The sequence below is a fragment of the Bubalus bubalis genome, chromosome 11 (genome assembly GCF_019923935.1).
Source record: "Bubalus bubalis isolate 160015118507 breed Murrah chromosome 11, NDDB_SH_1, whole genome shotgun sequence".
In the NCBI taxonomy this organism is placed as follows: domain Eukaryota; kingdom Metazoa; phylum Chordata; class Mammalia; order Artiodactyla; family Bovidae; genus Bubalus; species Bubalus bubalis.
Window position 1 is genome coordinate 65,132,059 of NC_059167.1, and position 24,136 is coordinate 65,156,194.

Here is a 24,136-nt window from a genome sequence, read left to right on the forward strand (position 1 = left end):
CAGCAAATAGGGTTATTCATCTTCATTTCTTTTTACCAACCCTTTAGAGAGGCTTTTACTTAAACCTACAGCATTAAAAAAAAAAAATCTCATGGGGTTTATCCTATTCTTGATCCTAACTACTGTTGTTTATGTTAGTATTATTAGATATTTTGAAAAGCTTAGCTCGTGTGTAGTCTTTGTATATTTGTGTCTACACTTTAGTTTTATCTTGAAAGCATCCAATTTTTAACTTTAATAATAAGATTTGTTTAGCGTGTTGATAGTTTCCCTCAAATTTGGAAAAATTTCAGACATTTTTTTCTTCAGGTTTTGTTTTTTTTTTTTAGCTTGTAATCTCTTTGGGCCAAATAAATGTATCCAGAAATTAAAATATTTACTGAAAGTGGAGAGAAACTTTATATACAATAACATGGTTATAATAACTGACACCAAAATAAAAGTATAAACAACCTCTCTATTCTCTCTTTTAGGGATTCCAGTTATATGTATGTTAGGCTTTTTGATGTTATCCTTTTGTGCATTGATGCCCTGTTTAGTTTCTGTCTTTTTCTATGTACATTTAATTTTGGATGTTTCATTTTTCTTTACCTTCAGCTTCACTAATCCTTTCTTTCACAGTGGTTAAGCTGGTATTAATCCTATCCAGTGTATTTAAAAAAAATCTCAGATGTATACTTTTCATGTCTAGAAGTTTATTAAAAAAAAACTCCCCATTTCTTTCCTCATGCTTAATGCTTTTCTCTATTTTCTTGAATATATTTGTATTAGCTCTTTTAAAGTTCTTATCCTCCATTTTATCATCTGCACCATTTCTGAGTCTGTTTTTATTGATTGTTATTTCTCCTTGTTTGTATCCCTGGTAATTTCTCTTTGGATGCCAGACATTATGATTTTACACTGTTGTGTGCTGAAATTTTTTTTTTTTTAATTTTCATAAATGTTATGGGGATTTGTTCTGAGATATAGTTATTTGAAAATAGTTAGATGCATTCATGGCCCTGGATGTTTTTAAAGATTTTAAAAAAAATTTTTTTCACTCTGTGACTATACAGACTCTTCACAAACCTGTGTGATCATTAAGGATTGTTCTGCCTGCGCCTTTCTAGTTGTTCTTTGCTTTGTTACACACATGCATTCATAAGTACTAACCCAAAGTTTCAAGAGGAACTGCCTCTAGATATCAAGAGGCATATCTTTGTACAGCTCTCTTCAGTGTTCTCCCTTGCCTTGGCCTTCTCAAAACTCTTAATTCTGTCTCTTCAACTCATTGAGACTGCTTAGTTCTGTTTGGGTTCCTCATTCCTATACTGCAGTCTGAAAACTCTCTCAGGCAATAAGCTGGGGGCAATCTTAAGGATGACCTCACATTTTCTTTTGTGGATCCTTATTCTGTGCTGCCTATTGTCTAGTGTCTAAAATCCTTTGTTTCATATATTTTGTCTATTTTTCCCATTTAAGGTGGGAGGCTAAATCTGGTCTCTGTTAACTGTGGTGGTCAGAAGCTAAAGTGGTCTGGTGGGTATATGAAATCTCAAACAAAGAGGAATCATATTTCAAAGTTATGCTGTCATTAGAAATCTGTATTATCGTTGTGCCCAAACATAGTTTCAGAAATATTTTCCTTACTCTTTAGACACGTCATAAGCTCTTCTGATGATTAATTCTAGGACTGTTCTCATTGAAATTAAAATTGTAGGTAAAAATAATTTTCCTGTTTTTCTATTAAAGAACAGAATCTTATGTATAAGCTATATATGGCACTTACAGAACCATGCTGTTATCTGTTTAGCTTCCTGCAAATGTAGGAGAATTTTTTGCTTCAGCCTGTCTAGATAATAGTAGTTGTAACTGGACTTCTTTGCTCTTACATATCCTCCCCTGCTCTGAAGTCCTCAATGGCTCTTCCTTCTCCGTTTAAGTTGAATGAAGTCCATTCTCTTCCTAGCCTGATTTTTACAATCCGAACTCAACTTACTTTCAGGCTTATGTGTTCTCTCACTGTAATCAGAACTCTTTTTCATTTAGGCTCATGTAGCCATGAAAGTAAAAGACGCTTACTCCTTGGAAGGAAAGTTATGACCAACCTAGATAGCATATTCAAAAGCAGAGACATTACTTTGCCAACAAAGGTTCGTCTAGTCAAGGCTATGGTTTTTCCTGTGGTCATGTATGGATGTGAGACTTGGACTGTGAAGAAGGCTGAGCGCCGAAGAATTGATGCTTTTGAACTGTGGTGTTGGAGAAGACTCTTGAGAGTCCCTTGGACTCCAAGGAGATCCAACCAGTCCATTCCGAAGGAGATCAGCCCTGGGATTTCTTTGGAAGGAATGATGCTAAAGCTGAAACTCCAGGACTTTGGCCACCTCATGCGAAGAGTTGACTCATTGGAAAAGACTCTGATGCTGGGAGGGATTGGGGGCAGGAGGAGAAGGGGATGACAGAGGATGAGATGGCTGGATGGCATCACTGACTCAATGAACGTGAGTCTGAGTGAACTCCGGGAGTTGGTGATGGACAGGGAGGCCTGGCGTGCTGCGATTCATGGGGTCGCAAAGAGTCACACACGACTGAGCGACTGATCTGATCTGATCTGATGCATTCATTTTCTCCTGTACTTGTATGCTTTGCTCCTTTTCTTTTCTGCTCCTTTGCTTACACCTCAGTTAGTTTTTGTCATTAAACAAATCACCCCAAAGCTCAGGGACCAAAATTATAATTCATAAATTATTCTGTGGGTTGGCAGTTTGACTGGGTTCAGCTGAATGGTTCTTTTGGTCTTGTCTGGGCTCATTTGCTCTCGTCTGTGTGAAACAATCACCTACCTCGGGTTTCTTCATTATCTTGCTCCCAAAACCAGCCAAAGAGGGGAAGTCTCATGCATAAGTGCTTTTTAACCTTCTGGGTCATATTTGTTGATGTCCCACTGATCAAAGCAAGTCATAGGGCCAACCCCAGTTTCCAGAATGCTGAAGAAGCTCTACCTTTCAATGGCAGGTGGAGCAAGGCCATATTGTTAAGGCATGTGTATACAGTAATGGGAGAATTTGGGGCTATTTTGCAATCACCAGTGAGTCAGCTTCATTTTAGAAGTTGAACGAGCACTCTCATAGCCTCCCTGGATGACCCCAGTGGGAGGGGGAGCTTCCCTTGGCAGTGGTGCACCATAGTGTATGAGGGAAAACACTTTGAAGCCCAGCATGTTTAAGGGATAATGAATTATTTTTATAAAAGTTTATAGAGAAGGGTTTACTCATCCAGTCATATATTTTAAAGCTGGTTATGGGAGATAGGACTAGTGGAAAACCTAAGACCACTGAAATGCACTACGGCCAAGCACTGACTGGCTGGCAAGATGAGTAAGTGACCATCAGACCCAGGGCCTGGCAGGTCCAGTTAAAGTAGGAGAAAGGATTGATGGGATTGTGGGGAAAGAGGAAAGGTAATGAAGATGCACACAGGTTATATGAGGGTATGGAAAAGAGGAAAAACTGGTATTCAGTTGCTGCTTTCCTGTCCTTTTTTTTAAATGCTATAACTTTGGTAATATCCTATTTGTAAAGGCCAAGGCTTAATTCTATCATGAATTCATTAATTAAACATTACTGTGCCAGTTACTGGAATGGGACTTTTCATTCAGGAATGCTGTCACTGATTGATATTCACAATTAACTTAAAACTACAGGAAGGGATAAATTGGGAGATTGGGACTGACATATACACACTACTATATATAAAATAGGTAACTAATAATGTCCTACTGAATAGCACAGGGAACTCAGTACTCTGTAATGACCTGTATTGGAAAAGAATCTTAAAAAAGAGCAGATATATGTATATTATGGAGAAGGCAATGGTAACCCACTCCAGTACTTTTGCCTGGAAAATCCCATGGATGGAGGAGCCTGGCAGGCTGCAGTTCGTGGGGTTGCTACAAGTCAGATACAGTTGAGCGACTTCACTTTCACTTTTCACTTTCATGCATTGAAGAAGAAAATGGCAACCCACTCCAGTGTTCTTGCCTGGAGAATCCCAGGGACGGGGGAGCCTGGTGGGCTGCTGTCTATGGGGTCGCACAGAGTCAGACATGACTGAAGTGACATACCAGCAATCAGCAAACCACTATAAATTCTATCTAGCTCCTCTAAGAAACCTGGTATGATTATCTTAGCCCATGTTAATCTCTCCAGTTCTGGCTTATCATATGTGTTGGCCGTTGCAGTTTGATGTTGATTAATTTATATATCAGGAAGCAACAGTTGGAACTGGACATGGAACAACAGACTGGTTCCAGATAGGAAAAGGAGTCCATCAAGGCTGTATATTGTCACCCTGCTTATTTAACTTATATGCAGAGTACATCATGAGAAACCCTGGGCTGGAAGAAGCACAAGCTGGAATCAAGATTGCCGGGAGAAATATCAATAACCTCAGATATGCAGATGACACCACCCTTATGGCAGAAAGTGAAGAGGAACTAAAAAGCCTCTTGATGAAAGTGAAAGAGGAGAGTGAAAAAGTTGGCTTAAAACTCAACATTGAGAAAACTAAGATCATGGCATGTGGTCCCATCACTTCATGGGAAATGGATGGGGAAACAGTAGAAACAGTGAGAGACTTTATTTTGGGGGGCTCCAAAATCACTGCAGATGGTAATTGCAGCCATGAAATTAAAAGACGCTTACTCCTTGGAAGGAAAGTTATGACCAACCTAGATAGCATATTAAAAAGCAGAGACATTACTTTGCCAATAAAGGTCTGTCTAGTCAAGGCTATGGTTTTTCCAGTGGTCATGTATGGATGTAAGAGTTGGACTGTGAAGAAAGCTGAGCGCCCAAGAATTGATGCTTTTGAGCTGTGGTGTTGGAGAAGACTCTTGAGAGTCCCTTGGACTGCCAGGAGATCCAACCAATCCATTCTAAAGGAGATCAGTCCTGGGTGTTCTTTGGAAGGAATGATGCTAAAGCTGAAACTCCTGTACTTTGACCACCTCATGCGAAGAATTGACTCATTGGAAAAGACTCTGATGCTGGGAGGGATTGGGGGCAGGAGGAGAAGGGAACGACAGAGGATGAGATGGCTGGATGGCATCACTGACTCTATGGACATGAGGCTGAGTGAACTAAAGGAGTTGGTGATAGACAGGGAGTCCTGGCCTGCTGCGATTCATGGGGTCACAAAGAGCCAGACACGACTGAGCGACTGAACTGAACTTATATATTTTGCCTTTTTAATCCAAAAAATTATTAATACTATTAATTTCTGGTTTTATATTATGTGTTCTACTTCAAAAAATAATTTGGAAAAAATTGTTTAACTTCTTCCTTTGATTGTAATCTCATTGAGGGCAAAACTACGCATTTATACTTCTTTGTACTCTTCTATATGTTTGTAAGAATTATTGAATGACAGTCTGTTAAATTGGGCTTCCCAGGTGACGCCAGTGGTAAAGAATCCGCCTGCCAATGCAGGAGACATAAGAGATGCAGGTTCGACCCCTGGGTCAGGAAGATTCCTTGGAGGAGGGCATGGCAACCCCTGCCAGTGTTCTTGCCAGTATGCCCATGAACAGAGGAGCCCGGCAGGTTACAGCCCATGGGGTCGCACAGAGTTGAACACGACTGAAGCAACTTGGCACATATGATAAATTTAAAAGTCAACTCTTACTTATTTACTTGAGGACTACTTCTTTTCATTCAACTGTCTAGGTGGTAAAAGACATTTCATTCATTCTTCCATTCATTTTTTATTCAATGATTATTCTGTGGTAGGTATTATACTAGGTACTGAGATACAAAGATGAGAAGAATTCTGCTCTTGACCTCAAAAAATTTATAGTTTTGTAGGAAGACTTTGTAAAGTGTCTTAGAAGACATGTGATTTTGCAGTTGCTTGTAACCCTGTTCTTTACTCTGAACCTAGATTTCTGCCTCATGCCCAACTCACAGGTTACCTGACTTTTCACCGTTGTACAGATGGGACAGTCTCTTGCTGTCATACTGCTAGATGATTGTTGCCTAATCTAGGTTGTGTCTGGCTCTCCCTTCTCTGGTTTATATTACTGTTATCTGTTACTGTTCTTTTTAAGAGTCATTAGTTACTCAGTCGTGTCTGACTCTTTGTGACCCCATGGACTGTAGCCCGCCAGGCTCCTCCATCTATAGAATTTTCCAGGCGAGAATACCAGAGTGGTTGCCATTTCCTTCTGCAGGGGATGTCCAGACCTAGGGATTAAACCCAGGTCTCCAGCATTGCAGGCAGACTCTTTACTGTTTGAGCCCCTGGGGAAGCCCTAATCATAGGGTATGTAAAACGTGTGTGTACAGTTTAAAGAGGAAAGCCAAGGGGACAAGAAATAGAACATTGCCAGTATCTCAGAAGCCCTTTCTTTATCTCATCCCCTTTTCTTGTGGTGGTTTAGTCACTATCGTGTCCGACTCTCTTGATCTCATGGACTATAGCCTGCCAGGCTCCTCTGTCCATGGGATTTTCCAGGCAAGAATACTGGGGTGGTTTGCTATTTCCTTCTCTAGTGAATCTTCCCGATCCAGGGATTGAACATGGGTCTCCTGCACTGCAGGCAGATTCTTTACCGACTGAGCTACCAGGGAAGCCCTTTTCTTACTCCAAAGCAATTCGTTCTTATGCTTTTTATGAAAAATCATTTTCTTGTTTTATTCTTTATAGACTTAACTACCTATATTTGTACCCCTATTTATCATAATTTAGTTTTGCTTATTTTTGAACTTCATATGGAAGGAATATACATTGTATGTATATTTTTGTATTGCTTGATTTTTTTCAATATCTGTTGTCTTACCTGGTGGCTCAGGGTAAAGAATCTGCCTGCCAATGTAGAAGACGTTGGTTTGATCCCTGGGTCAGAAAAACCCCCTGGAGAAGAAAATGGCAACCCACTCCAGTGTTCTTGCCTGGAGAATCCCATGGACAGAAGATTCTGGTGGACTATAGTCCACAGGGTCGCAAAAGAGTCTGTTACACCTTAGCAACTAAACAACAACAACACTTGAGTTTCTTCATGTAGTTCAGAGTAGCAGTAGTTTCTTCATTTTAGTATATTTTTCAAATAATGGTATTATTCGAAAGATATTCACTTCCTAATCCCTGAAACTTCTGAATATGATACCTTATAGGGGAATGAACTTTATAGGTGTCATTAAATTAAAGCTCTGAGATGGGAAGGTTATTCTTCATTATCCACTTGGGCTTAGTGTACTCACAAGGGACCTACAAAAAGGAGGCATATATATTTTGTCAGAGGGAAATAAAGAGATGTGATGATGGAGGCACAGGTCAGAGAATTTTGAAGATGCTTGACTAAACCACTCTAGTTTTGAAGATGGTGGATGAGGCCATGAACCTAAGAATGAAGGCAACTTCTTGAGGTTGGAAAGGTCAAGGAAAAGGATTCTCCTCTAGAGACTCTAGAAGGAGCATAGCCTTGCTGACACCTTGAGTTTAGCCCCAGTGGAAGTCTGGACTTCTGATCTCCAGAACTGTAAGACTGTAACTTTATGTTGTTTTGCTGCTGAATTTATGGTGATTTGTTATGTCAGCAGTAGGAAGCTACTACATTTTTTTACTGTATGAGTATAATGTATCCATTCTTCTCTTGCTGGACATTTGGGTTGTTTCCAGGTTTTGGTATTTATGGACAATGTGATTGAAAATTCTTGTACATAGTTCCCAGTACATGTGAGAAGAGTGTTTTTAGGATGTATACATAGGAAAAGGGTTGCTGGGTCACAGTTGGTGCATGTTTTCAGCTTTACTTTGTAATAAGGAACCATTTTCCAAAGTACATTCCTACTAGCAGTATATGAATCTTTACTTTTTATATTTAAATAAGTTCTTTTTTTATATTCACTATGACAATGCTTTCTTTTTTTAAAGTAGGTGTGTACTCAAAATTTGCTTCAAGTCAAAACACATTTGGGAACGAATATATACTTTTTCCATCCTAGAAATACTTCTATTTCCTTTTTGGTCAACCAATTTTTGTTAACTCTAAGAGCAAAATTATAACAAATCAAATGCTATAATTTAATTTGAATCATAGTTGTAGAGTAACAGTTTCTCTTGCTGACAAAAACATTTTCATATCAATTTGATAAGTAGTAGTTGCATACTAGGTTTAAATTCTAGTCTTCCATGATTATTTCCTTTCATCAGCATTCAAGCAATTCAGGGACTGTTTTGGACAGCATTATGTTTGTGATTGTGATTATTTCTTCTTCTGTTGGTTAAGAAGCATGCAAATGATGTATAATAATAAATAATGATTACCATTTATTGGGCATAGTCAGTGTAGCAGGCACTGGGATGAATAAGCACTTTTACATATACCATATATTATGACTTTTAATCCTTAAATAGCCACACTTATTATCCTCTTTTTATAACTGAGGCAATTGAAGAGTCATAGAGAAGTTATGGAGTTTTCATTCCAATACCAAAGAAGGGCAGTGCCAAAGGGTGTTCAAACTACTGCACAATTGCACTCATTTCACATGCTACTAAGGTCATGCTCAAAATCCTCCAAGCTAGGCTTCAACAGCATGTGAACCGAGAACTTCCAAATGTACAAGCTGGATTTAGAAAAGGCAGAGGAACCAGAGGCCAAATTGCCAACATCCATTGGATCATAGAAAAAGCAAGAGAATTCCAGAAAAACATCTACTTCTGCTTCTTTGACTACATTAAAGCCTTTAACTGTGAGGATCACAACAAACTGTGGAAAATTCTTCAAGAGATGGGAATACCAGACCACCTTACCTGCTCCTGTGAAACCTGTATGCAGGTCTAGAAGCAGTGGTTAGAACAGAACATGGAACAATAGACTGGTTCAAAATTGGGAAAGGAGTGTGTATTGTTAAGTTAAGGCTGTATATTACCACCCTATTTATTTAACTTATATACAGAGTACATCATGCAAAATGCTGGGCTGGATGAAGCACATTTTGGAATCAAGATTGCTGGGAGAAATATTAATAACCTCTGATATGCAGATGACACCACCCTAATGGCAGAAAGTGAAGAGAAACTAAAGAGCCTCTTGATGAAGGTGAAAGAGAGGAGTGAAAAAGCTGGTTTTAAACTCAACGATCAGAAAACTATAATCATGGCATCCAGTCCCATTACTTCATGGCAAATAAATGGGAAAACAATGGAAACAGTGAAAGACTTTATTGTCTTGGGCTCCAAAATCACTGCAGATGGTGACTGCAGCCATGAAATTAAAAGACACTTGTTCCTTGGAAGAGAAGCTATGACAAACCGAGACAGCGTATTAAAAAGCAGAGACATTACTTTGTTGATAAAGGTGTGTCTAGTAAAAGCTATGGTTTTTCCCAGAAGTCATGTATGGATGTGAGAGTTGGACCATAAAGAAGGCTGAGTGCCGAAGAATTGATGCTTTGAAACTGTGGTGTTGGAGAGAAGACTCTGGAGAGTCCCTTGGACAACAAGGAAATCAGTCAGAGTTAAAGGAAATCAACTCTGAATATTCATTGGAAGAACTGATGCTGAAGCCCCAGTACTTTGGCCACCTGATGCGAAGAGCTGACCCATTGAAAAAGACCCTGGTGCTGGGAAAAATAGAAGGCAGGAGGAGAAGGGGATGACAAAGGATGAGATGGTTGGATGGCATCACCAACTCAATGGACATGAATTTGAGCAAGCTCTGGGATGAAGGGAGGCCTGGTGTGCTGCATCCATGGGGTTGCAAAGAGTTGGACACGACTGAGCGACTGAACAACAACAACAGAGAAGTCAAGTTATGGGTCATAGGTCACATAGCCAGGATTTGAATCTAGGTAGTCTGGGCTTCCCTGATGGCTCAGTTGGTTAAGAATCTACCTGCAATGCAGGAGACATGGACTGGATCCCTGGATCAGGAAGATCCACTGGAGGAGAAAATGGCAACCCACTGCAGTATTCTTGCCTGGAAAATTCCTTGGACAGGGCAGGCTGCAGTCCATAGGGTCACAAAGAGTTGGACAGGATTGAAGCAATTTAGCACTCACTGAAGCTAAAAGACAATAAACACACTGCAGTGTTACGTTACTTTCTCAGATAATACTCTTGTAGGGACTTCTTGTCATTAAGTGTGGTTTGATCTGGTTTATGTTTTTGGAATTCTTGTACACTTTTTATCCATCTGCCTATGCGTCCTATCCTTCTGATTTCCATTCTCCTTTTAGTTCTCATTTTTCCTCTCATCTGTTATAACTCTATATGTGACCCTATGTGACTTTTAAATTACATGCAGTTTAATGTCTCTTTTTCAGCTGGCTAAATTACTTTACCAAATATCTGTTGATTAACTTCAAACTTCATAATTTTTTATTATGGCAGAGGATTTAGTGACTATAATAGGATCTTCTTTGTCAAAGAATTTGTAATCTAGGAGATTGTCAATATTTACTTATTAATTTATTGGCTATTTTTCTTCTTAATCTTTTTCTACCAAGTAAATGTTTCAAGTGATTTTTCGCCACATGGTCTTTTACAAGTTGCATCTCCATTTAGTATGTTCTGTCCATATTTTGATCATCTTTGGGTCTGTTTTGGCAACACCTCCAGATTTAGCATCATTGTCTGAATTCATTAGCATGCTATTTACTTGTTATTTTAAGTCTTTGAGGGTATTGCCAAGAAGGAATTATTTCATTTCTCTCTTGCAGTATCTCATTTTCCCTCACCCAGATTATTTTAAGTCTATTAGTGTTACTTAAAAAATGAATCACAGGTACTTGACAGCATCGATGCTGCAGCCAAATTACATTAATTTTCTCAGATAAAATTTGTGATATGGAATCAGAAAGAACCTGTGGTTTGTGTACAACTTTGAGAAACTCTTGTCTTATAACATTGATATACATATACCTTGATATACATAGATAGCATTAGTTATTTATGGCTGCATGACAAATTACCTCAAACTTAGTGTTTTAAAACAGCAACCTTTATTATTTCAGAATGTCTGTGGGTAAGGATTTTGTGTGTTACTCAGATGGGTATTCTGTTTCAAGATCAACCACAGGCTACAATTAAGGTAGGCTGTAGTCATCTCAAGGCTCACCTGGGGAAGGTTCTATTTCCAAGCTTACTCCAGTAGTTGGCATGATTCCATTCCTTGTGGGTGGTTGGACTGAGAGCTTTCAGGTACCCTTTATAAGTGGAATCATATATCAGCAGAGGTTGTACTAGTATATGAGTCTTTCCTTGAGGCAACATGGACAGCTTTCCTCATCAGAGCAAGTAGGAAGAGCTATAGAGAGATAATAAGCAAGGTAGATGTCACTTGGTGACCTGAAGATGAGAAGTGCATCCTGTCGCTTCTGCTGCATTCTGTTCATTAGAGGCAGGTTACTGGATTCACCTACATTCAAGGGGAAGGGGTCAATAGCATGAGATAGGGATTATTAGGAGTCATTTTAGAAGCGATATAGTATACCTTGGTAGCTTATAGGATTCTGGGCTTTTTCCTTAGGGCTCAATTTCTAGTTGGAGCAAGTGTATTTTTTAGCTTTATATCAGTGTCTTGAAGGACTCCACCCAGGATACTGGGGGCTTCCCAGGTGGCAGAGTGATGAATCTGCCTGCCAATGCAGGAGACATAAGAGATGAGGGTTCAATTCCTGGATTAGGAAGATCCCTTCAAGTAGGAAATGACAACCCGCTCCATTATTCTTGCCTTGAGAATTCCATGGACAGAGGAGCCTGGAGGGCTACAGTCCATAGGGTCACAACTCCCTTCCCATCCAGGCTGCCACATAGCATTGAGCAGAGGTCCATGTACTGTACAGTAGGTCCTTGTTGGTTATGCATTTTAAATGTAGCAGTGTGCACATGTCCATCCCAAATGCCTTTGCTATGCCTTCCCCCAACAACCAGAAATTAATTCTCTAAGTTTGTGAGTCTGTTTCCGTTCTGTAAGTAACTTCATTTGTGTCATTTTTTAGATGGCCACATATAAGGGATGTCATATGATATTTAGCCTTCTCTGTCTGACTTCACTCAGTATGACAGTCTCTAAGTCCATCCATGTTGCAGCAAATGGCATTATTTCATTCTTTTTAATGGCTAATATTCCACTCATAATATCCCTTTATAATCATACCTTTATCCTACCTCTAACTCTTGGCAACCACTGATCTGTTCTTTGTCACTCTAGTTTTATTGTTTTGAAAATGTCATATAAATATAATCATACAGTATGTAACTTCTGGAGACTGGCCAGTGATGTCAAACATCTTTTCATGTCCAGTCAATATAACCTCTTTGGTGAAGTGTCTGTTTTTTGCCTCATTTTAAATTGGGTCATTCGTTTACATACAGTTGAATTTTAAGTGTTCTGTATGTATTTGGATACAAGCCCTTGGTTGGATATTATGATTTGCACACATTTTCTTCCAGTATATAGCTTGTCTTTTCATTTTCTTAACAATGTCTTTCACAGAGTATAAGTTTTCAATTTTAGTAAAGTTCAATTTATCAGGTTTTTTTCTTTTATGAAATGTGATTTAGGTATCATGTCCAAAACCTTTTGCACAAAGTTTTATTACAAGTTTATTTTTAAATGTTTTGTGTTTTACATTTAGATCTGTGATACATTTTAAGTTAAGTTTTTTATGTAAGGTTTGAGGTTTAAGATTGAGGTTGTTTTTTCCATACAGCTTACAACTGTTCCAACACTTCGTTGAAAATTCTGTCTTATCTGTGTCGAGTGGCCTTTCCGTCTTTGTCAAATACCGCTTGGCTTAGAATAGGCAAAGCTAGAGAGACAGAAAATAGACTAGTGGTTGCCAGGGACCAGGGAAAGGAACGAATAGAGTGACAGCTAATAAGTATGAAGTTTCTTTTTGGGTTGGTGAAAATGTTCTGGAATTGGATAGTGGTGGTGAATATACGACTTTGTGAATATACTACAAACCACTGAATTGTATACTTTAAAATACGGTATGTGGATTATACTTGCATTTTTAAAAAGCTGAAAATTTAATTGAACTATTTGTGTAGATGTGTTTATGCACTCTATTGTATTTCATTTATTTGTAATATGACTATCCCTTTGCCAATAGCACACTGGCTTGATTACTGTAACTATATAGTATTAAGTCTTAAAATCATGTACTGTGATTCCTCCAACTTTATTACTGTCTTTCAAAACTGTTTTAGATACTTTAGTTCCTTTCAGTTCAGTTCAGTCGCTCAGTCGTGTCCGACTCTTTGCGACCCCATGAATCGCAGCACGCCAGGCCTCCCTGTCCATCACCAACTCCCAGAGTTCACTCAGACTCATCCATTGAGTCGGTGATGCCATCCAGCCATCTCATCCTCTGTCGTCCTCCTCCTGTGCCCAATCCCTCCCAGCATCAGTCTTTTCCAATGAGTCAACTCTTTGCATGAGGTGGCCAGAGTCCTGGAGTTTTAGCTTTAGCATCATTCCTTCCAAAGAACACCCAGGACTGATCCACCTTTCCACATAAATTTTAGAATCAGCATGTCTATGTAATGGCTTTTCCTTGAATTTCAGTTGGAATATTGTTAAATATGTTGATCAGTTTGAGCAGCGTTTTTTTTTTTACTGTCCTTTATCAGGTTGAGAAAATTGCATTCCACTCCTAGTTTACTAAGAGTTTATATCATGTATGACTTGAATTTTGTCAAATGCTTCTCCTGCATTAAATAATAATTATGTTGTTTTTTGTTTTAGACTGTTAATCTGATGAATTTTATGAATTGATTTTTGAATATTAAACAAGTCTTACTTCCCCAGAGTAAACCATGTGGCACTGAAGTGTAATGCTTTTTATGTATTTCTGGATTTAATTTACTAATATTTTGTTGAGAATTTTTGTGTCTATGTATATGGACAGGGAGGCTTGGTGTGCTGCGGTTCATGGGGTTGCAAAGAGTCAAACACGACTGAGTAACTGAACTGAACTGATAGATGTTCATGGGAAAGATTGGTTTTTCTTGCATTGTCTTTTATTGTTTTTTTTTTTAAAATCATTTTTATAGTTTCTACACTGCTGCTGCTGCTGCTAAGTCGCTTCGGTCGTGTCCGACTCTGTGAGACCCCATAGACAGCAGCCCACCAGGCTCCCCCATCCCTGGGATTCTCCAGGCAAGAACACTGGAGTGGGTTGCCATTTCCTTCTCCAACGCATGAAAGTGAAAAGTGAAAGTGAAGTCGCTCAGTCGTGTCCAACTCCTAGCGACCCCATGGACTGCAGCCCACCAGGCCCCTCTGTCCATGGGATTTTCCAGGCAAGAGTACTGGAGTGGGGTACAGGGCATTACTGTTTTCCCCTCCAGCTTTATGACTGTTTTCATATCAGGCTAATGCTGTCTTCATAAAATGAATTGGGGTGTATTTCCTACCCTTCTATTTCTGGAAGAGATTGTATAGATCTTTTTTTAACATTTGATAGAATTTGGCAGTGGAAAAATCTCTGTATTCTTTTGTGGGAAGGTTTTGAATTATGGGTTCAGTTTTTTTAACAGGACAATTCAGACTTTTCCTTTAGTCTTGGGTGAATTGTTGGGTTTGCAGCTTTTGAGAAATTGGTCCATTGTTGTCCAGGTTATGTGTGCAGTATTGATCTTTTATACTTTTTAATGTTTGTAGAGTCTATAATGATAAGTCCTGTTACACAAGTTTTTAATGTTTTAATTTTCCCTCCAACCAAGGCTTTAGCTACATCCCACCAAATTTTGTTGTGTTTTAATTTTTATTCATATTTTCTAATTTACCTAAAGACTTTTTCTTTAATCTATAGATTATTTAGAATAGTCTTTGTCAAACTTTTTATTTTATTGTATTTTTTAACTTTACAATATTGTATTGGTTTTGCCATACATCAACATGAATCTGCCACAGGTATATACATGTTCCCCATCCTGAACCCTCCTCCCTCCTCCCTCCCCGTACTATCCCTCTGGGTCGTCCCAGTGCACCAGCCCCTAGCATCCAGTATTGTGCATCGAACCTGGACTGGCGACTCGTTTCATATATGATATTATACATGTTTCAATGCCATTCTCCCAAATCATCCCACCCTCTCCCTCTCCCACAGAGTCCAAAAGAATGTTCTATACATCAGTGTCTCTTTTGCTGTCTCGTATACAGGGTTATTGTTACCATCTTTCTAAATTCCATATATATGCATTAGTATACTGTATTGGTGTTTTTCTTTCTGGCTTACCTCACTCTGTATAATAGGCTCCAGTTTCATCCACCTCATTAGAACTGATTCAAATGTATTCTTTTTAATGGCTGAGTAATACTCCATTGTGTATATGTACCACCGCTTTCTTATCCATTCATCTGCTGATGGACATCTAGGTTGCTTCCATGTCCTGGCTATTATAAACAGTGCTGCAGTGAACACTGGGGTACACGTGTCTCTTTCAATTCTGGTTTCCTCAGTGTGTATGCCCAGAAGTTTTTATTATAAAGAATAAAAATGAACAACCAGATGAACAGGTACATAGGGCCAGTTTGTAAGGATTCGTTTTTGGTTTTTTTTTTTGTAAGGATTCTAAGCACAAGAACTTCTGTATTTATGGAATCAGGGTACATCACCCTCTTGGTACATCAATATGTTCACCAACCAGGAATCTCCCTGAGCCTTGTTACTCAGTGTTTTTAATATCAAGATTTCATTAGATAGACATGAGAAATGAAATCATTGTCCATGTAATTGAATTCACATCTCCAGGCCCACTCTCCCTAGAGGTTGGAGATTAGAGATTGGGCCAAACGTTTAAACCCTCTAATCACATGTTTGGTCTGTCTGATTCAGGAGTCCCCTCATTAGCATAACAGGCATTCTTGTCATTTAGTAAATGCCAAGCTCTGTAAAGGAGCTGGAGATAAAAAGATTTATAGACCAAATATAAAGACCCAATATGTTTTTATTATACCATAGTACTATTGTTCAGTTCTGTTCAAATATCTTGCTGGTATTTTTGTCTATTTCTTTTGAGGCAGGAGTGATGAAGTCTCTAATTATGAGTTTGCCTGTTTCTTCTTTCACCTTGTTCATGTGATTCATGTATTTTGATGCTGTTTTTAGATGCATGCACATTTATAGTTTCTTTGTAAATTGGCCTTCTGTGATTATGTGATGTCCCTCTTTATCTCTGGGGATTTTCTTTGCTCTGAAGTCTACATTGTCTGATAGTGATACAAACAGTTCTGACTTATGGTTCAATTTGCAATTTTTCAACTTTACGCTGGTGTGAAAGTGATATGGATTGAGTAGAAACCAATCATGGTGAATACATTTACAGCCATTCTTTTCCTATAGAGCCATTCTGTTTTTCACTTCCAATAATGCAGTCAGAAAATTATGTGAGATATTCAACATTTCATTACAAAATAGACTTGTTAGATTATTTTGCTCGATTGTAGGCTAATTTAAGTGTTCTAAGTATGTTTCAGGTAGATTCGGCCAAGCTTCAATGTTTGGTACATTAGTGTTTTGAATGCATTTTTGGCTTACAGTATTTTCAGCTTAATGATGGGATACCTCACCTATCATAAATCAAGGAAGATTTGTATAGGTTCTCCAGCTTTATGTGTGGTATATCTTTCCCCATTCTTTTGCCTTTTAAATTCATAAATAAGTTGATAATGATACTTGTATAATAAAAGCAAAACTCATGAAACGCAAAAGTTCTCAAAGAAACTGAAATATAATAATAATTTAAAAACCAATATAGACTGACAGAGAAGAATTTTAAAGATGTAGCAAACAGTTGAATACCAAATAGACAGCCTTACTTCTAAATTCTATTTTGTTACATTAAATTATATTTGAACAGGAGGTCCCACACTGGAAATGCTGGAAACTGGTGCATTACATTTTTATAAGTGTTTAAAGTTAGTAATGTATTACCATGTTGTACCCACTGCTGCCTTAATATGAAGTCATACTCAATATATTTTGAAGTGAAATAGCTGTAAGTTAATCTATTCTGCCAGGCTACAAAAATGTCACCAAAATTTTGCTAATGCATGCTAATGTGCCAAGATTGAACTGTTTAGAGGGTAAAGAAAACTGGAGCAAAACTGAGCACACCTTTGTTTTTAGCCTAAGTTTTCTGTTATTTTTGAAGTGAGTTTCTTGTAGAAATCATACTCATCTTCATAATCTCTGTCTTTTCAGTTGTGTGTTTAGGCCATTTCTATTTAAGGTAATTACAGGTATATTTGAGTTTAGCTCTAAGCATTTTATTATTTTTGTCTTATGTTTGTGGTCTCTGCTTTTGTTCTCCTGTTTCTCCTTTCTTAGCTTTTTTTGAATTATCTTAACATGTTTTGGCTTTGCACTGTAAATTTCATCTATTTTACTTTTTATTATATCTTTTTTTATATAGTTCTTTTTGAATGGTTCTTGTAGGGTTTTCAGTATACCTACTTAATTTCCACAATCTACTAGAATTATTATATCACCACATCAGGTAGAGTACAGAAGTCTAATCACTGTCATATAGATCTCTTTACTGTTCTGTCTTTTCATTGTGATTGTCTTGACCAGTTCGGTTCAGTCGCTCAGTTGTGTCCGACTCTTTGTGAGCCCATGGACCGCAGCATGCCAGGCCTCCCTGTCCATCACCAATTCCTGGAGTCTACCTAATCTCACATCCATTGAGTTGGTGATGCCATCCAACCATCTCATCCTCTGTCGTCCCCTTCTCCTCCTGCATTCAATCTTTCCCAACATCAGGGTCTTCTCAAATGAGTCAGCTCTTCGCATCAGGTGGCCAAAGTATTGGAGTTTCAGCTTCAACCTCAGTCCTTCCAATGAACACTCAGGATTGACCTCTTTTAGTATGGACTGGTTGGATCTCCTTGAAGTCCAAGGGACTCTCAAGAGTCTTCACCAACAACCACAGTTCAAAAGCATCAATTTTTTGGCGCTCATCTTTCTTTATAGTCCAACTCTCACATCCATACATGACTACTGGAAAAACCATAGCCTTGACTAGACGGACCTTTGGTGGCAAAGTAGTGTTTCTGCTTTTGAATATGCTATCTAGGTTGGTCATAACTTTCCTTCCAAAGAGTAAGCGTCTTTTAAATTTCTTGGCTGCAGTCACCACCTGCAGTGATTTTGGAGCCCCCCAAAATAAAGTGAGCCACTGTTTCCACCTTTTCCCCATATATTTGTCATGAAATGATGGGACTGGATGCCATGATATTAGTTTTCTGAACGTTGAGCTTCAAGCCAACTTTTCACTCTCCTCTTTCACTTTCATCATGAGGCTCTTTAGTTCTTATTCACTTTCTGCCACAAGGGTAGTGTCATCTGCATATCTGTTGCTACTGCTGCTGCTAAGTCGCTTCAGTCATGTCCGACTCTGTGCGACGCCGTAGACGGCAGCCCACCAGGCTCCCCCATCCCTGGGATTCTCCAGGCAAGAACACTGGAGTGGGTTGCCATTTTCTTCTCCAATGATGCATGAAAGTGAAAAGTGAAAGTGAAGTCGCTCAGTCGTGTCTGACTGCCGGGGTCCAGCCCCGGCTGATCCAGGGTATTCGAAGGAGAGACGGCTAGGCGAGGGTCAGGGAATAACTGCTTAATTACACTTTAATTAAGGATACAAAGAGTAATATAATAAGGATAGCTCAGTGAGGAAATTCAGTGGAGAAAAGCGGCTGAAATAAGGATAGCTCAGTAAGAAAATTCAGTGGAGAAAAGAAGCTGAGTGGCTTGGTTTACGCGGAAAATCAATATAACCCGTGACACCAGGTTAGCTCTGACCACGGAGGCCGCAGGCGCCCTCTCGAATAGCGGAAGGTGCCCCACCTTAGACACCTTCTCAAGTGGGTCTTAGAAGCCCAGGCAAATAAATGGTCGCAGAGGACATCCACGCTCCAGATGGACGCTCAGCCAGAAGTTAAAGGGAAGAATGACATGGGGAGACCAAGTTTCAGTGAACAAGGCCCGCACTTTATTTTCCAAAGTAGTTTTTATACCTTAAGTTATGCATAGAGGATAATGGGGGAAGGGGTAGAGTCATGCAGCAAGCCAGGCTTTTTTCCTGTAAACTTATCATATGCAAAAGTTCAGGTGATAGACATCATCTTCTGGCCCGGAGGCCTGTTAACATTTTAAGAAACTTATCTTTCTCTAAAGGTGATTATTCCAAAGTCAGGCGCCAGCCTTCCAAAAAGCATTGAACAAAGCTGCATTTTACATTTCTATACACCCATTACATCAATCAATACACTGCCAAGGACACAGTAGGAGTATGGAGACTTAGCAGCAAACATTGGCCCAACAAGTGAAAAACCCTTCACCAATACATTTTCTAATCAATCTTTTAACTACTCAAAGGAATCTGTGTTTAGGCAGTTTAGAACATCTCCTGCCTCTCACAGTTGGGAGGCTCTGAACAATCACATGTGGCCGGAAAAACCCATTCAGGCAGGCTAGAGGATTTCCAAAGGAGTTTGTAGGTTAAACACTGTCACACCCAGGAATTATTAACTGGAGCTGTGAGCTAACTCTTTTTTCAGAGAGAGGTAGTGGGGGACAGCCCCCCGTAAAGTCAGAGGTGTAGGTGAAAGCACAAAGCAGAAAGTAGGCAGACTCTGGTTTTGGGGGTAGATGCTCGAGAATTTCCAGGGGGACTCCTGAGGCTCGATCCCGCCTTTGCGTATGCCGAGCCTCCTTCCTCATGACCTTTGTCATGGGCGGAGTGCCTCACGGTGGCTCCCGGAAGTGATAGAATTCCAGTTGAGCTATTCCAGATCCTCACTCAATATGCAATGTGCCGGCTCCCAGCATCTCCCCCTTTTTTATTTCTTAAAACAGCCAGATGCAGCTCAGTCGCGAGCTTCTGAATGTTCTGCCGAAGAATCCTGACAATACAAGGAAGAATGAATATGAGAAGCAAAACTAAAGCACCAGCAGCGATGTATCCAAGGATATTAGACAGAATGTTTTTTCCTGAAATGAAGTCAGAGAAAGTGTGAAAAAAGTCATTAGCTGCCCCAGCGGCAGTAAAATCCAGTCGAGAGTGTTCCAGGGTCTGTATTTGATTATGAAGTTTCCCTAAGTCCAGGCCAATGTCAGAGCTGTTCCAAACACCTGAGATATGATTTTTTATTTTTTCCCATTCATAATCTGTCTCATTTACCTTTAAAGATGTCACGCATATCCACCGGTAATCAGCGTGGCAAGACAGAGCCATTTTCACTTTTAACGCCTGTAACTCAGTCCCAATATGCATTATTGCCTCTTCTAAGGCATCTACTCTCATCTCCAATTTTCTATCTATAACTTCCTGTGTTGCTAGAGTTAAAGAGACATTTTTAGACATGGTATCAACATATTGGGCAGTATGCACTTGTTGACTCAATGATATTGCTGCCGCAGTAACAGAAGTAATTGCTGCTATCAAAGCCGATATTCCTAAAATAAGTAAGCCCACAAATCGCCGTTGTCGCATTAAATCTCGTAGTTGTTGTAACACGGCAAGGCCGTAATTGTCATACCAGTGGCTAGTCACTGTCACAGGTATCATGAGATAGGGTGGGCGATGTAACACCACAAAAGAGCAAACATTATATTGAGGGGTCAAACAAGATGAAAGCATACATTGTTCACAAGTTACTATATTAGGTCCACCTGAATAATTCATGCGTACATTAAGCTTCTTGGAGTCATTAGTAAAAAGAAAAACATAAGGGGAGGGTAGACAAGCTAAAACAGAATAAGTAGAATTGCTATCTGGGCGGTACAAGGAGACAGGAGCAGTAGCAGCAAGGGCTCTCCAAATATCAGGTTGCCAATAGGTCTGTTTCTTCGTTGTATAAGACAGCATGGGAGGAACAAATTGATTACGATGCCTTCTAGTGGCATGTGTTGGCCAAGGAAGAGGAATCCTATCCCAATTCTCGAATCTGCCCTCAAATGTATCATTGGCCAATGGATCCTCACCTGGATTCGGGTTGCTCCAGTCCTGAATAGTATAATCTCCACCTCCTGGTATCCTATAATCAATCCTTGAATCATAAGTACAAGATGTCCAAGTCGGATACCCTGTACGACTGTCTATGGTGTTCCATACTTTCTCTGAAGGAGCAACCTTATAACAATTCGGATATTTTGGTGGAGATTTGGAATGCAGGGTTACATAGGGGTCAAGGATCCCGGGCATACGAGCCAATAATACCCAAGCTGATCGATGACGTAAAGACCAGGAATCTGTTATAATTATTTTTTTAGAGGCCCCAACACATCCTTCTTTGGTGGGGGTAATAAAGCTTCTAAGGTCATTGGGGAAGTTAAAGCAAACAGGGAAATCACCTGTTAATCCCCTGAAGGTATAGTTGAAGTTAATAGGATATTTATCTCTAGTGTAAGAAGTATAGGATCCTCCCAAGAGCTGGGGTTGGTCTGTGTTGACCCGTATAGGCTCATTATCCCAAGTAACAACTTGGAAAGTTGGAGGATCTGGGAGATACGCCCAATATTTGGTTGGAATAGGGGAGGCGCTTACCTGACAGGAAAGCAAAGCAAGCATGGCAATAAACAGTTTCTCAGGAGAAGCTGGAGATCCCTGTAAGGAAGCTATTCCCCGTGCCTGGTGGCAGAGTGTTTTTATTTGTCCCCAAGTAGGTATGGAGGCATTCCGGGTCGCCCGAGTCAGGCGGCCTGACACCCTTTTGTGAGGCAAAGGATCGGGAGGAGCAATATCCTGTATATGAAGTTGAGACATCTGCTTGGTGGGTGGATCCGTTCCTTGCTCATCCGGGATCTCCGATGTCAGTTGTCCCGACGCCGGCGGCGTTTCCCGTGCTGGCGGGGGGAGTGAAGGCAGAGGAGGTCCCTTCCTTTTTCGGGGTCGCGGCAGCTGGGGAATCCGGTATCCGAGGGGCTGAGACATGGCGAATCAATCTGTCTGGAACCCAAATTGGAGAATCTGCGTCCTGTGGAAAAATGCAAGCATATCCTCGACCACTGGTTAACAATGGGTCGGGACCTTTCCATTGTCCGGAAAGGAGGTCCTTCCATTTAACTAATGGTTTTGCATTCAGCTGCTCAGGGCACCAATGGCGAAGCATTGCAGTAATTCCGGCCGAATCGGCATTTAAAATATTTATTACGAAAAGAGCATGTTGCAAGATTTGATGGGGAGAGCTATACTTAAACTCCCCTTCTTTTAATTTTTGAATTTGGATTTTTAATGTTTGGTGTGCTCTTTCCACAATGGCTTGTCCCTGGGGATTATAAGGAATGCCTGTATTATGTTTAATTTGAAACTTTAGACAAAATTCCTGAAAAGACTTAGATGTGTAAGCAGGAGCATTATCAGTTTTCAAGGCTTTTGGCAGACCCATATATGAGAAACAAGTAAAGAGATGTTGTATTACATCTTTAACTGCTTCCCCTGTGCGAGCAGTTGCAATAATAACATGAGAAAAAGTATCTACAGTTACATGAACAAAAGACAATTTTCCAAATGAAGAGACATGAGTTACATCCATCTGCCAGAGTGCATTAGGTTTAAGACCGCGAGGATTAACTCCCATAGGTAAACTATTTACAGTAGTGGGGCAATGAGAACAGGAACGAACAATCTCCCGAGCAGATTCTCGAGGAATCTGAAATTGATATCTTAGCGCAGTAGCATTTTGATGGTGGAGTGAATGAGAGGCTCTGGCCTCCTCAATCACAGTAGCCACTGTACTTCTAGTTAACAAGTCAGCCAAATCATTAAAGGCATTTAAAGGGCCGGGCAATCCGGAATGAGCCCGAATGTGTCCAATAAAATATGCTCGGCTTCGTTTCCAAATTTGCTGCTGCAGTTTAGTTAACAAGTGAAATATTGCAGTTTTGTTCTCGGGCAGGACCGCAGTCTCAATATGTGGAAACAGCCTGACCACATACTGAGAATCAGAGTAAAGATTAAATTCCTCCTCTGCAAACGTAACAAAGGCCTCTATAACAGCTGTGAGTTCAGCTCTCTGGGCCGAAGTCTCCTGCGTGTGTAAAACTTTACGCTGATCTTTTGTAACTATAGAAGCTCTGCCATTAGCAGATCCGTCAGTAAAAACCATTTGAGCATCTGAGATGGGAGAGTATTTACATCTAACAGGAAAAATAACCGGGTGTTTAGACATAAAATTTAGCAAAACATGTGAAGGTAAATGATGCAGAATTTGGCCAAAATAATTTCCTATAGCAATCTGCCAATTCTCATCAAACATTAGAAGAGCATCAAGTTGTTCTTTATTATATGGAATCACAATTTCTGCTGGTTCTTTACCAAATAATTCAATGCTACGTTTTCTCCCTTTCAATATCAACGTAGCTATCAGTCCTGGATAAGAGGCCACTACTTTTTTAGCCTGGGCGGGGAGATGGACCCATTCTAGGGGGCCATTTTGCCATAAAACTCCTGTAGGTGCTGTTGGAGTAGCTAGGCAGAGGAATTGCCAATTTGTTTGTAAATTAACTCTTTTTACATAGCTATCGGATAAAGCTGCTTCCACTTTTTCTAAGGCCTCCTGAGCCTCAGCAGTTAATTGTCTCTTAGAAGTTGGATCAGGATCCCCGCGTAAAATGTTAAAAAGAGGTTTTAATTCAGCAGTGGTTAATTTTAAATAAGGTCTGATCCAATTAATGTCGCCTAAAAGTTTTTGATAATCATTTAAAGTAATAAGATGATCTTTTCTCAATTTTAATGGGGCATGAGTCACAGTTTCTGAATTGATAACCCGTCCTAAGTAAGTTATGGGCGGATTGACTTGAATTTTCTCTGGGGCAATTTTTAAGCCTCTGTCTGTTAATGCCTGGGTCAAATCCTGGAGGACAGTTTGTAAATGAGCTCTATCAGGATGAGCTATTAAAATATCATCCATATAGTGAATCATATAGACCTGTTCATATTTAGCTCTAACATCTTCTAAAGCAGCATTAACAAATTTTTGACATAGAGTAGGGCTATTTTTCATTCCCTGGGGCAACACTTTCCATTGAAACCTTAAATGAGGCTGTTTAAAATTTTCTGCTGGTAAACTAAAGGCAAATCGCTTTTTATCCTCAGCATTTAAGGGGATGGTGAAAAAACAGTCTTGCAAATC

The 24,136-nt window shown here is 39.7% G+C and overlaps 2 protein-coding genes across 12 annotated transcripts in view; one reads left to right on the plus strand and one right to left on the minus strand.

Annotated features, from left to right (window-relative positions):
* TTBK2 (tau tubulin kinase 2) overlaps window positions 1-24,136 on the plus strand; it is a 145,376-nt gene that overhangs the window by 7,088 nt on the left and 114,152 nt on the right. The window lies entirely within an intron of this gene.
* On the minus strand, window positions 19,846-22,213 carry LOC123328098 (periphilin-1-like). The gene is made up of 2 exons (XM_044925160.1): window positions 21,550-22,213; window positions 19,846-19,906 (listed from the first exon to the last, which is right to left on the minus strand). The coding sequence occupies exons 1-2, from the start codon at window positions 21,934-21,936 to the stop codon at window positions 19,871-19,873; spliced, it is 423 nt and encodes a 140-aa protein (XP_044781095.1). The 5' UTR covers window positions 21,937-22,213; the 3' UTR covers window positions 19,846-19,870.